The sequence below is a fragment of the Petromyzon marinus genome, chromosome 26, assembly GCF_048934315.1.
Source record: "Petromyzon marinus isolate PM22_M1 ecotype Great Lakes invasive population chromosome 26, UKy_Petmar_22M1.pri1.0, whole genome shotgun sequence".
NCBI classification, from domain to species: Eukaryota; Metazoa; Chordata; class Hyperoartia; order Petromyzontiformes; family Petromyzontidae; genus Petromyzon; species Petromyzon marinus.
In genome coordinates, this window is record NC_133692.1 from 4,078,073 (window position 1) to 4,092,190 (window position 14,118).

At 53.5% G+C, this 14,118-nt stretch overlaps 1 protein-coding gene across 11 annotated transcripts in view; it reads left to right on the top strand.

Annotated features, from left to right (window-relative positions):
- TNRC6C (trinucleotide repeat containing adaptor 6C) overlaps positions 1 to 14,118 on the top strand; it is a 133,816-nt gene that overhangs the window by 103,915 nt on the left and 15,783 nt on the right. For 8 of the 11 annotated variants that reach the window (XM_032961137.2, XM_032961142.2, XM_032961136.2 and 5 more), the window contains 12 exons: positions 617 to 2,540; positions 2,730 to 3,048; positions 3,520 to 4,060; positions 4,532 to 4,735; positions 4,934 to 5,118; positions 5,757 to 5,837; positions 6,701 to 6,758; positions 7,709 to 7,845; positions 8,330 to 8,497; positions 12,032 to 12,151; positions 12,554 to 12,682; positions 13,852 to 13,941. In XM_032961137.2, the coding sequence (XP_032817028.2) occupies positions 617 to 2,540; positions 2,730 to 3,048; positions 3,520 to 4,060; positions 4,532 to 4,735; positions 4,934 to 5,118; positions 5,757 to 5,837; positions 6,701 to 6,758; positions 7,709 to 7,845; positions 8,330 to 8,497; positions 12,032 to 12,151; positions 12,554 to 12,682; positions 13,852 to 13,941 (3,956 nt within the window). The remainder of the gene's footprint in view (positions 1 to 616; positions 2,541 to 2,729; positions 3,049 to 3,519; positions 4,061 to 4,531; positions 4,736 to 4,933; positions 5,119 to 5,756; positions 5,838 to 6,700; positions 6,759 to 7,708; positions 7,846 to 8,329; positions 8,498 to 12,031; positions 12,152 to 12,553; positions 12,683 to 13,851; positions 13,942 to 14,118) is intronic. The other 3 variants (XM_032961145.2, XM_032961144.2, XM_032961146.2) reach the window with 3 other exon arrangements.

A 14,118-nucleotide genomic window follows, 5' to 3' on the forward strand; every position in this document is an offset into this window, starting at 1 on the left:
TTGCTCAGTGTAGCCTGGACCATCTTTGTACACTGCTGTATCAGTGCTGTCCAATACAATTATGGATCGACCTCTGACCCAGCCGTCTGCGCGCTCGTGCTCATGTCTACCCCACAGCGATCGTTGTTGACCTAACGCTGACCATGGTAGTGCCACTCCATCATAATTTACCCTTCATCCAACTGGCTCTTAAAGTACAGCCGTGTTCTCTGAAGTACGACTTGATTAATGCTTTTTCTATGTGTTATGTTTGTCTTTGAATGGTGAACGCAACACATTTTATCTTCTCGTAACATGTATTTTTCCTTTCAGAATTATTTAAAATGACAATAAAAAGAAGTAACGTGTGTTTACCCTTTGGGAATGCCTTGAAACATTTTTCTAAATGTACGTGTGACTTATGGAAATATTGTTTAGCCCATATTTGTGTTTATAAATGGCATTGTTATATCTAACAGACTCTCGAGAGTATCGCTTAATAAACCACTTCATATTTATTCTGTTCTTTAAACCACGAGCTTCCTTACACCGATTCTTGAATGTTTTGCGTGATGTTGGTAACCTCTGTGCCGCCGAGGTAACGTATTTCCACCTCTCTGTTTCCTACCCTTGCCAGACCTAAGCTCCAGCAGTCTGGCGGCCCAGTATGAGAGTCTGCGCTGGGACCGCTCATCTCAGAACGGCCCGTCCTGCTCGCGCGTCGCTGTGACTCCGAGCCGGCTCGGCTGGGCGGCCCCCTTCTCTAAGGACTCTGAGGCGGCCTCAGCAGCAGCAACGACCACGACCTCACCGGAATGCGCGACTGATGCTAGCCGTGGCACAGAGAGCACCAGCATGGCATCATCAGCTAATCGCAATGAAGGAGCAAGCTTGAACCAATACAATACCTCGAACGGCAACAGTGGTGGAACTAAGACTAACAGTAATAATAATCACGGTACCAGCGGCAACGGTGCTCCTGGAAACTGGGACTTTGGGGCTAGGGTCGACGGGAAACACGACGGGGGGAGTAGGTCATGGGGTAACGGAGGGGGCGGCACTCCCTCTCCGAGCGCCAATTCGGCAGCGTGGCCTTCAGTGGGGGGCGAGGGGTCGGGCTTGAGCGCACCTGCGGCTGGTGCCGCCCAGATGCACACTTCCTCCGCCGGGAACGGAAATGGGGGCCACGGCGGCACGGGGCGCGGCGCTGTCAGCGGTTGGGGGAGCGGGGGACGAGGCCGCGATCCCACCGGCCAATCCGACGGGCCGCCCCGGGGTGGAGCCATTGCCCCCGACAATCACGGACCAAGCAACAGCGCCGGGCGCGATGCCGGCACCAGAAACGCCGGCGGATCGAGTGACGCGCCGAGCACGGGCGGCGGTTGGGGGCCAAGTTTGCCGCCGACCCAGGACGACCGGGACGGAGCCGCCAGCGGTGATGGAGGCGTTGGGGGCTCTGGCTGGGGCTCTGCTCCCAATTCGCAGGCCATCGAAGCCAACGGAAGACCTTCCTCGGACGCCGGAAAAGACATTTCGGACAAGAATAAATCCTTGGGCGGAGACTCCTGGGGAGATGGTGGAGGCTGGGGCAGAGCCAATCAGCCGAGTTCTGGTTTCAGCGGACCAATTGAAATGTGGGGCGGTGGCGGTGCAAACACCGGCAGCGGCGGCGGTGGCGGAGTTGTGGGCGAGTGGCGGAGTGGAGACTCGTCTAGCCAACAACATTCCAGCAACAGCAATGTTGGCAGCAACAATGGCGGAGGCAACGGAGGAGGCAATAACGGGGGTGGCGGAAAGTTTGGTTCCGGTGGCGGCGGTGGCAGCGGTGCGATGTGGGGTGGTGGCAGCAGTGGAGGTGCTGGAGGTGCTGGTGGTCCTGGAGGTGGCGGTGGTGGTGGAGGAGGAGGAACATCGGGCTCGGGCCCTGGCAGCGAATGTGGGAACTCATGGGGGGGTGGGAAACCCGGTGGGAACGGAGCCCACACTGGCAGCGAGGGCAGCTCGGACAGCAGTGGGGGCCGTGGTGGCGGTGGTGGCGGCCGGGGAGGGGACAGAGGCAGCGGTAGCGAGAGGGGGAGCGGTGGTGCTCCGGCACGGCGCGGCCGCCGCGGGAAGTATGACACGCCGATCGGCCTGGAGCCGGAACGGCCCGAGACCCTGCCCATCCCTAAGGACGTAGACCCCCGCGTCCTGTCCAACGCTGGCTGGGGCCAAACACCCATCAAGCAGAACACCCAGTGGGATGTGGAGAAGTTTGAACGTGAGAAGGCCCATGCCAAGCCCTCAGACGGCTGCGTAGAGCGAGCTGGTGGAGTTGGTGGCACCGCCCCTGGACCTGGCTGGGGTGGCGGTGTTGGCGGCGGCGGCGGCGGAGGTGGCGGAGGTGGCGGAGGTGGCGGAGGTGGCGGTGGTGGCGGTGGTGGTGGTGGTGAAGGAGGAGGCAGTCGAGGAGGCCATCATCACCCCCAGCACTCGGGCCCTGGTTGGGGAGCGAGCAAAGGCTGGGACAACAGGTGCGTCGTGCCCACAGCTGGGCCTTGTGTGCGCGCGGCGCAACCACGGTGAGCGATAGGGGGTTCGGTTATAAAGGATCATGGTCCCGAGAGTGGTGACATGGTTCTTTTAAATGCATTTTCAGCTAGTTATTTGTTGAGTGAATATTTGTGCGCATTTATTTTTAAAGTGTCCTTTTCTGGCCTTCCCTAGTCTGGTTGTTGACTCTCTGAACTCCCCTCCCACCGGAACCGCAGCGGTGGCTACGATGAGGGCCCTGGCAGCTGGGGAGATGGGCCCCCACGCAGGCCGCAGCAGGGTGGCTGGGGCGGAGGAGATGGCCCCAAACAAGGTCCTGGTGGCGGCGCAGACAGGGGGGGAGGCTGGGGAGGCTCAGGTGGTGGATGGGAGCAGCAGGCGCAGCCTGGCATGACCCAGTGGGGGGGCGCGGAGCCATCGAAGAGCATGCCCCCTCAACCGTGGGAGGGGGGCGGCCCCGAGAGAAACTGGAACGGAGCCAAGGCTGGGCCTCACAACTGGAGTGGGGAGCCCAAGCACGGCTCTCGAGGACCACAGGTGCCATGTTCCACCCGGCTTTTTCCATCGCTGTCATCGCTGCACTGTTGTCACAATGTCGCTTCTGTAGCTGTTATTCTTATGGTTGTAGTTTTGGGTCCCTCGCGACCGGAATCGTGACATAATGTGGTTGTTAGCAGTCTGTTTTGGGTTCCTATTTAATTACCAGAACACAGACATGAGTAACCCCAGCCAGTGTGATTTTAGTTCCACGATAAATCTTTACCGAATGATTTTCTTATCCTATTTCACGTGCAATAATGTATTTAAGTTAATGAAAGCATTTATTAAGTTATAGGTCGATAATTTGTCAATTACAGTTCTATATTAGTTCTGCCAAAATCATGGGATACGTGTTGAAATTCCCAATAACAAAATACGTAGCTTTGATTTCTAGTTGTCAAACAGCAGTTGTCTCCTCCCCCACCAGCGGTGGACAGTGTAATGACCTTTGTCATTGTATGTTTGCAGAGTTGGGAAGGTCCCCCCAAGCCAAACCTGCCGATGTGGGCCGAATCCTCCGACTTAGGCGGCCCTGGCTCTTGGGGTGGCCCTGGTGCCATGGGTCCAGGCCCAGCAGGGCCAGGCGGTATCCCGGGAGGGCCCATTGGGCCAGGGGGCGGTCCTCTCGGCGGCGGCGGCGGTGGCGGCGGCGGCAACGGCGGCGGCGGTGGTGGTGGTGGTGGCGGCGGCGGTGGCGGTAGTGGTGGAGGGAAAACCAACGCTGGCTCCGGCTGGATCGGAGGCCCGATCCCGGCAGTGGCTCGGGAAACCGAGGCTGAGTCCAGTGGCTGGGAGGAGCCATCACCCCCTTCACTGCGACGCAAGAATGAGGTGGACGACGGCACGGCCGCGTGGGGCGACCCCACCGCCTACAACTACCGTGGTGTCAACATGTGGGAGAAGGAGAACATGGCGGCTGGAGGGGGCGGTGGCGGCGCTGGTGGGGGAGGGGGCGGCGGCCCCCCACCTGACCTGGGCAAGGAGAGAAAGTCTCCCAACGCCCCCAGCGGTGCGTGATGGGGTTTGTGCGGTCACTCCACAGGAAATGCACTCATGATTTATACTTTTTAAAGGTACATTTTGGCTTACGACCAAATGAACTAAACTTGGATGAGCCTGGTTAGTACGTGAATGTGAGACATTGGTTTGATTTGAGGCCATAAGGTGGCCAGGTGGTTGCTGTACAGCAGTGGATTGCATCTGTACTGGAGCTTTTAGTGTCGCCCCCGTTGATTGAGTAGTTATTTTGACGCACACCAAACGTTCATTATTATAGAAACGGTAAAAAATCCCAACGACCCATTTGAAAACGTCTTCAGGCTTGGTGAGATTTGCCTGAGTAGTCAAAGGACATTAATATTTTAAAAGTGAAACGCATTTGTGATGCCGGACGGCATCGGTGCATGTGCCATGTCCGGCGGGCTCCATCAGTGCCATCCCCCTGGTAAACTCTGACCCATGGCCTCCATGCCATCTCCAGGATGGGGTGACTCGAAGACGGATTCGGGCTCCTGGGGTGACCCCACATCACCCGTAGACAACGGTACCTCGGCCTGGGGACGCCCCCGCGAGGGTGGCAATGGGGGCGAAGGTGGACGAGGAGGGGGTGGCGTGGGTGGTGGGGGCCCAGGCGGCGGTGGCTGGGCCAACCCTGACTCCAGCTGGGGCGGACCCAGCAAACCAGGTGGGGCGACAGTGGGCACCTGCAGTGAGGGTGGGCCACAGTTTCACTTGCGCACATTCCTGTGGTTCCTTCTGATGTGCGCGCACGTGCGTGGGTGTGCGCTGTGCACGCAAGTCCCGTCTTGTCTGCGCGTCGGTGCTCGTTTCGTGGCGTTGCGTGTTATCTCAGTGCTCTGCCGTCTGCTCGTCCATGTTGCAGGCGGCTGGGGCGGGAGCCGGGAAGACCCAGATGCGCCAGGCAGCCGCCACTCGAGTTGGGAGGAGGAGGATGGCAATGAGATTGGCGTGTGGCATGGAGGGGGAGTACCCCCCCAGGATGGGCCCTCATATGGCCCTGGCTCGAACAACTGGGGGGGCCCTGGTGGCAAGAGGCTTGGCCCCAAGGTGAGCGCGTCGTGTTTGGCTGGGACGAGCTGATCGCAGTCATCCTCGCGTCACATCATGGCTCCAGGCATCCTCTCCTAAATGCCTTCTCTTGGTATGCTTTTCGGTAGACCCCATTGCCGTTAGGAAGGAAATTGGCTCAAAGAGATGTAACGATAGGAACCCATTCCATGATTCGATGAATTGTCGTGATTTGATTTTAGAATCTGATTTTGTTTTGCCCTGCTTGCCATCATTGCATGTGTTATCCACGATGACTGCACAGATTCCATAAATGCATGGGAATCTCCCAAAGAAATATTCTTGCATATGATCTGATGCCCATAATGTGAATGGAAATCTCCATAGCTCTCTCGTTACATTCCTTCTGAGGTTACGTGTGGTCAAATAACCCCACGACCCTTACAGTGAGGGTTGGTTGACAAACTAGCTGTGCATGCAATGCTCTACAGCAGCGCGCGCATACTGAGTGTTTACACAACACCGCTGCCTCGGAGCCAGGGCTGTGCTGACGACGACGGCAGTGGCCCCTGCTGCTCTCGGGGCCCACGTGACGATCGTGGGTGGGGGAGGGTCATTCGGCGACGCGGCTCTCGTTTCGGGAACGCCACGGTTGTTGACTCCGTGTCTCCTTGCAGGGACCCATTAAGAACTCCACCCGGCAAGAGGAAGCCTGGGTGAACAGACTCATTAAGCAGCTTACTGACATTGGCTTCCCGGTAAGGACGTTTCTTATATTTTTTGGCTCTTTTGCTGTGTGCGCTTTATTGCCGCTCCATCGGGGGGGACTCGCTCGAATTGACGGGACGACCCCCCCGTATTCCCCGCCCACGTGACTCGGGGAGGGGTTTTTGCAGCATTGTTTGAAACGTGTGCCTGGATTTCTCTGCCATTTTCTACAGAGGCCGGACACATAGCAGTGTCCTTTATACGACCTACATTGCATGACTGTGACAAATGTTTTCTCCGGGTTCTCCGCTTTCCTTCCTCATGAGGCCACACACTAATGAATGGAATTGCCAACATGTCCCAGAGCAGGGACTCCGCTGTTTTAAAGTTGTAACACTGACACTTTCCTAAGTCGGTAAATTACATTTTTTATTAGCCATCTGTGCATTGGCACTGACTGTAGTGATTTCACACACAGCTCTATAACATGCGAAATGATAAAAACAATACACAGATAAATATTGCTTGAAACTGGCATTTAAATATCAGCCCATCCATCAAAATAATCCTTTCAATTTTACACCCTAAAATTTGCACAAACCACGATTTCATTTATTTACAAACAAGTTAATTTAGTAATAACCACATTATTTACAGTAATGCAAGTAAAAAAAAATTGTTGTTACAGAACCCCTGCACTGTGTAGCTAATGCAAGCAAAGGCATTTGTCGTGCGTAATTAAATTGCAAATTATTTCTGAAAACTCATCAACCAGACGCTGGTACCAAATAAACCAGTAATTTACGCATTATCCACACACATGCGCTTACACGGGCAGGCACACGTCAGTGAATCGGGCACGGGCGGTTGATTCTCGGGAGTCGCTGAGGCTTTTGTTTTGTCTGGCTTGCAGCGAGAACCTGCGGAAGAGGCTCTGCGTGGAAACGGCATGAATGTGGACAAGGCCATGAGTAAGACATCCCATTCACCATACTCCCCCCTGGCACCAAGCCTGCATTCGTACGCGCGTGCACTGAACGCGCCCATACTGTGTGGCGTCACGCACCTGTACACGGCACGCGCATGTGCAGACATGTGCGGTGTGCATCCTTGTATTCTACGTGCTTACGTACACCTCACGCGTACACTGCATGCGTACACAGTACGTGCATATGTACCAACTAGGTACACGTGCTATGTGAATACACACTACGTGCGTGCATTCGTACTGCATGTTATGTATGTGTATATATACACAACATGCACTTGTGCAATGCATGCACACACCCACTATTTTCATACACTGCACACACAACACTCTAAATGCATACACACTGCATGCAACACTCTACATGCATGTACCCACAACATTTTCTCTGGCCACACGATGCATACCCACTACATTCACATACCTGCATGAAAATACATTATTTTCATATGCATATGTTGCATGCAAACACGTTGCAATACTCATTAAAAAAGTGTTATCTTTTACTTATTTGATAATGTTATTTTTTGCTGGCCATTGTGTTAAAAAATAACACTTTGCGTGCATACACAGTACAACTCTGCGCACACTGCATGCATGCACAATCACACCTTGCATACACATACATGCAATGGAAAGCAGACTGCGTTTGTGTATCCCAGGTTGGAAATACTGAATGTAACAGATCACTGTTGTCGGATGTTATTGGGTTTAGCATCATATGACATTTTAATTGAGTGGTCCTCCCCCCACCTTCCCTTCCCAATGAGAGGCCATGCTCTCACGCTCTCGCGCGACGGCGCTCTCGGTCCGCGCCGAGTGCTCTAGTCGCCTTGAGCCACCAGCGAGGTTCATCCCCCCCCCCCCCCCCCCCGTTTACCCAAAGTCTCTTGTCGCGGCGGAGGATGAGCAAACGCGTGTCTTGTGTCCCAGGCGCCCTCTTGGATCGCAAGGGCGACCTTGACAAGCACCGACCCGAGTTCAACGGGGTCATCGGCAAGGGCTTTCCGCCCCGCCCCAACGTGCACAAAGAGTCTTCCTTTGACCACCGTTCTTCCTTCTTCGACAAGGTTTGTATTCCGAGCGGACGGGAGCGCGCGCCTCGCGCGCTTGGCTCCCGTCGGGCAGAGTGTGCCGAGACGGGAGAGGTGAATGCTCGCCACTGTTTGCGTCAGTTTTCTATTAAGTGTTGCTGTTGTTTAGGCTGCATTTTTGTGCTTTGAGTTCGTATGCTTGATGTTTCAGAATGCTCTAACCCTGTCCTAATTTCTCTCCTTCCCCCTTTGTGACCTTCCCAATTATCACCCCATTATAATTGATGCATCTGACCTTAACTCTGGCTGTCTTTATATTGAACATTTTTGGCCATTCCACTTTCTGCTGAATGGGTTTGCTGGTTCATTTCTTATTTTACCCCCTCCTGGCCTACCTGGGCGCCCGCCTCCTGCGATGTTTCCCTGTCCGCCGTGGCCGATCTGCTCACGTGGCTCCCACCCTGCCATCACGCTGCCACCCCCACTCTGCCTGCTACCTCCCTCTCCACCCTCCCTTCAGCTGAGCCTGTCTCTAACCAATCCGGACGGGGCATTTTGTGACGATTGCCCCACCTCCCCGTTCCTGCCTTCCCCCGGTATCAAACTACCCCAGGCCACCCCCCCTGCTCCTCCTGGTCAATCGCTCGCCCCCCTCAGCCTATCCAATCAGAACCCTGCTTCTAAACAGGTAACCTCGAGATACAACCCCCCCCCCCACGCTTTACCCCACCACCCACACTTCCCTGCTGCCCCTACCCACCTCGCTCGAACCGCATTGATTGTTGGAGGGGGGTCATCTGGGTCGGGGGACGCCGGGCGGAAAGCAGGCACTGATGTGCACAACACTCCTGCTCTCAAAAGTATTGCTGCAGCCTAGTGGTGGTCATAACCAAATCCTAATTCAGCCACACCCCGACCCCCAACTGTCCCTAACCCCAATTCTCACCCCTATCCCGAATGTTAAGCTTACTGAACCCCTATTCCTAACTTTATCCTCTTAAACCCAACCCTACCCTTAATCCAAACTCTTATCTCTAATCCCAACCCTAACCCTGGCCCTTTATTCCTAACCCTTTTACAACTCTTAACCCATAATCCTATCCCCAACATTAGCCCCCCCCCCCCAACCAATTCGAACAGGCTGCAGTAGCATTTTTCACAGCAGTATGGGTTAAGATCGAGAGGGGGCTGCACAAGAGCCTCCACGAGTTTTCACGGCGTCGTCCCAGTTGCCTGCCCGGCATTCCCCACTCGGAAGGGTTGGTGGGGGAGGGATTTTCCTGCGCTGCTTCACCGCGCTTGCCGCTGCTTAATTCAAGTAGACTTTGCCGCCGTTGGGGCAGCCCATTGCTGGGTTCAGGCCACAGGGTTGCCATGGTTTCTAGAAGATTTCCGTTTGCGGTTTGAACCTTGCCACTAAGCGCACGGTCGGCGGTGGGGGGGGGGGGGCTTGTTGGGGTGCAGCCGCTTTGAAAATTGCAGGTGTGGCCTGCGCAGGTTATTGAAGCTGTCAGTCGTACGAATGACTGCACCAGCCACGTCGTGGCAAACCTGACAACAGTTTCCCTCTTCTTGCACCCCCCTTGCCCCCTCCATGCAGCCATTGGCTCAGGATTTTAGTGTCTGTGCTGGCGATGCGGGAATGGTATTTTCTGCCTCGGTGTTTCTGTACATCTTCTGCGAGCTGCACCTGCGCGGCAATTATGACGGCTCGTGCGCTCGCACGTGGTTGATCTGACGTGTGGCATCTTATAAAGGGGGTCTGTCGTCATGTTGTGAGCCGTCTGGGGAAAACCCAGGAGGAGCGCGCGGTGTTTGTGGCAAATACGAGAGCACTCACTGTCACGTGGCCGTCGCCTCGCGGGCGATGGCAAGACCAGCGTGGCTGTCTGGTGCGTGAGAATTCCCGGGGAAGGTCTCCTGTGCCTCGCAGAGCCACCGCCTGAACACGGTCCTATTTTATAATGGAGCACAACGTGGCGTTAATAATTTTTCACGCCACGTTGTCCTCCGACACCACCTCGAGGGCGCATGTGGAAGTGTTGTGGCGCTCGGTAACATGGCATTCCTCACCACAGCCTCCCGTGTTGTCTCACGCCACCCTCAGGTTGGCTGCGGTGTGACAGGATGAGCCTGTGGCGCCACCCGTAGGTCAATGGGCGTGCATTTAAATGTTTTCTCGTGCGACTTGTTGGGTTTTTGACAGTGTTGCTCGAGGTATCCATAATGATCTCAGAAGCCTGTGGTGGTTGGGTGGATTTAAAATGGGATACGCAATGTATAATGTGTGTGCGGTTTGTGTATTGTATACAAGTGGTTCGTATCATATTTTGTGTACAGTAAACGCATTGTGTGTTTTGGGTTTCTGCGGTGTGTGTAAGTTCGCACGTTGTGTAAGCGTACGTGCGGTGTGTGCCATGTGTACACCTTGTGCTTGTAGTGTAACGCGTGCATGCGTGTACACGAGGATTCATGTGTGTATGCTTTGTGCGGCATTTGTTCTTCTTGCGCAAGGTGTACACGGGATATCTAAGGTGTGTGCACTGTGTAACGTGTAATGTCTGTGCTTGATGCATACGACATAGACGTGATGTGAGCTGTCTGGCTGCCATGTATAAAATGAGCACGTCGTGTAAATGGTGTGTACAGTGAGGGAAAAAATATTTGATCCCCTGCTGATTTTGTACGTTTGCCCACTGACAGAGAAATGATCAGTCTATAATTTTAATGGTAGGTTTATTTGAACAGTGAGAGACAGAATAACAACAACAAAATCTAGAAAAACGCATGTCAAAAATGTTATAAATTGATTTGCATTTTAATGAGGGAAATAAGTATTTGACCCCCTCTCAATCAGATTTCTGGCTCCCAGGTGTCTTTTATACAGGTAACGAGCTGAGATTAGTAGCACACTCTTAAAGGGAGTGCTCCTAATCTCAGCTTGTTCCTGTATAAAAGACACCTGTCCACATAATCAATCAATCAGATTCCAAACTCTCCACCATGGCCAAGACCAAAGAGCTCTCCAAGGATGTCAGGGACAAGATTGTAGACCTACACAAGGCTGGAATGAGCTACAAAACCATTGCCAAACAGCTTGGTGAGAAGGTGACAACAGTTGATACGATTATTCGCAAATGGAAGTTGCAATGATCATGAGAACGGTGAGGAATCAGCCCAGAACTACACGGGAGGATCTTGTCTGATCTCAAGGCAGCTGTGACTATAGTCACCAAGAAAACAATTGGTAACACTACGCCGTGAAGGACTGAAATCCTGCAGCGCCCGCAAGGTCCCCCTGCTCAAGAAAGCACATATACATGCCCGTCTGAAGTTTGCCAATGGACATCTGAATGATTCAGAGGACAACTGGGTGAAAGTGTTGTAGTCAGATGAGACCAAAATGGAGCTCTTTGGCATCAACTCAAATTGCCATGTTTGGAGGAGGAATGCTGTCTATGACCCCAAAAACACCATCCCCACCGTCAAACATGGAGGTGGAAACATTCTTTGGGGGTGTTTTTCTGCTAAGGGGAAAGGACAACTTCACCGCATCAAAGGGACGATGGATGGGGCCATGTACCGTCAAATCTTGGGTGAGAACCTCCTTCCCTCAGCCAGGGCATTGAAAATGGGTCGTGGATGGGTATTCCAGCATGACAATGACCCAAAACACACGCCCAAGGCAACAAAGGAGTGGCTCAAGAAGAAGCACATTAAGGTCCTGGAGTGGCCTAGCCAGTCTCCAGACCTAAATCCCATAGAAAATCTGTGGAGGGAGCTGAAGGTTCGAGTTGCCAAACGTCAGCCTCGAAACCTTAATGACTTGGAGAAGATCTGCAAAGAGGAGTGGGACAAAATCCCTCCTGAGATGTGTGCAAACCTGGTGGCCAACTACAAGAAACGTCTGACCTCTGTGATTGCCAACAAGGTCATGTTTTGCAGAGGGGTCAAATACTTATTTCCCTCATTAAAATGCAAATCAATTTATAACATTTTTGACATGCGTTTTTCTGGATTTTGTTGTTATGTCTCTCACTGTTCAAATAAACCTACCATTAAAATTATAGACTGATCATTTCTTTGCCAGTGGGCAAACGTACAAAATCAGCAGGGGATCAAATACTTTTTTCCCTCACTGTACATTGTGGTGTGCAAGATGTACGGTGTGTACATTGTGTGTAACTTGGTGTCTTATCTGGGCGGCCATGTTGCTCTGCAGAGTGGACTGGGCATGATGGGCGGGGGGGGAGCCCCCTCGCGGCTCCTGCAGCAGCCCCAAAGCCTCCCCCAGCCAGGGCTGCGGGCCCAGGTCCCTCCGGCCCACATCCTGCCCACTCAGGTGCGTTCCCCCTCACCACACCCATCGGAGTATTGACAATTTAGATATAATTAGACCCACATAAACAGAAGCACATGGGGGGCAATGGATGTGTGTATATACTACTGTTTTATTGAAGAGGAAAAGTCTTATTGGCAGAGGAGAAGAGGAGGTTCATGAGCCTGTACCTGAACGTAGGTGGGGAGTGGCCAAGTGGGGCTCGTGTACCAAGACATCGAGGGTAGTTGTGGAGAAGGGGCAACCCCCCACGGGGAAGGTGATAGAAAGCATTCGTTGCTATAATGGAGAGCCCATGAAGCAGAGTATGGTAAGATGAGACGGGGTAACCTCTTGATCTGTGACTGGATTGAATCTGACCTGCGGCTGTGTCTTGACGAATGTTTGCGTGTTTCTCTGCGGCAGGTTCAAGCACAGCTGCTGCAGTATGGCTTCAAGAACGGCACCCTGAACCCAGCCTTGCTTGCGCTCATCCAACCCCAGATGACCCCACAGCAGCTGAACCTTCTTAACCAGCTCACGCAGTTGCAAATGGTAAAGTCACTGGGGGTCGCGGCTGTTATGGAACGTTCCTTGCCTTTCCCATTCCCCCACCCTCCGCCCACCCAACCCCTGTCACGCGTACGAATCGATGGCGTACCCCGCCCCTTCCCTGGGGATCGCGTCACATGACCTCATGTTTGTGCTCAGTCCGCCGAGGGTTCCTCCCAGACACGACGCCCACACCAACGAATTAAATTATTTTTGGCGCAATCAAAACGGCGTTAAGCGATGCTTGCGTGTGCATTTTTTCCCCCTTACATTTTCTGCTGCGCTAGAGACTCCGCTGCTGCTGCTATTACTTGTTCGTTATCGCGTATTTGCGCGTGTGTGTGACATGGAGCGGAGTGGGATCGAGCAGCGGCGGTGGCGCCCATGTGTCTTACTGTACCGCTGGTCTTCTCGTTAAATGGACGAGGTATCGTTTAGATGCTTTCTCTACTGTGGGTTTCTGTTGTAGACTCATGGTAAAGCGCACACGGCTGGAAATCTCAATCCAAAAAGTCCCAAGTGTTTCTCTGCCCAAATGAGCACGGGACAGTGCTCACTTCGTAGGACAACCACTGTTGACTTGTCACAAAGTGGTAAACATTTTATCGACCCTCGGAGATATGAAGCGTTGAGTTAACACCCAAAAGACAGTAGAGCTCACAAGATCCTGATTGACAGCTTATACGCTCTAAACCACTGTGCCACCCGGCCATATTCTCGACCGTATGGATGGAAACCAACTTTAATCTCTGAGGTCCTCATCCCAAGTTTTCTGCAAGTATGTGTTCTGAGTAGTGGAGTGTAATCACCACAGGTTTTCCTCAACCTTAATCCACGCTGGTTATGAAGTAAACCCACCAATATGCAGTGGGTAGCAAAGGGCAATGCAGAAAAACCCATTATTGTATGCTGCCCATCTTTGCCAACCCGCACTAGCAAGCGTAGTGAAGTACAGTAATTTTGCCTCCAATTGCATTGCGTAGGTAGACCCTCATTCAGCAGTGAATTAACAACGGGCTACACGTGCACAAACCTAGTGCTACTTTCATGCTGCGCGGTTCACCTGCGCTCATGTGACACTCGCAGGGCGGCTTCATGCATCATCGCCGAGCTCCCCCCTTGTTTGTTCCCGGCACGTGTGACAACGTCCCCTCTTCACTGTGTACCCCCAGGCGTACCAGAGAATGCTCCTCCAGCAGCAGATGCTTCAGCAGACCCAGAGGCACGTGTCGGCCCCCATCCGGCACCAGCAGGAGCAGCAGGTGAGCAGAGGTGGCGGGGGAGGGGTGGCGGTTTGCCAGCGTCAAGATTAGACCCGGTGCCTTGGTACATCCTGACCCACATTGTGTCCCGACTTAGCATCAGCGGTGGATTTAACGACTGCAATCCCCTCCGTTCTGCGTTAGAGCTGTCACTTGCAATGAATCAGGAATTCTAGT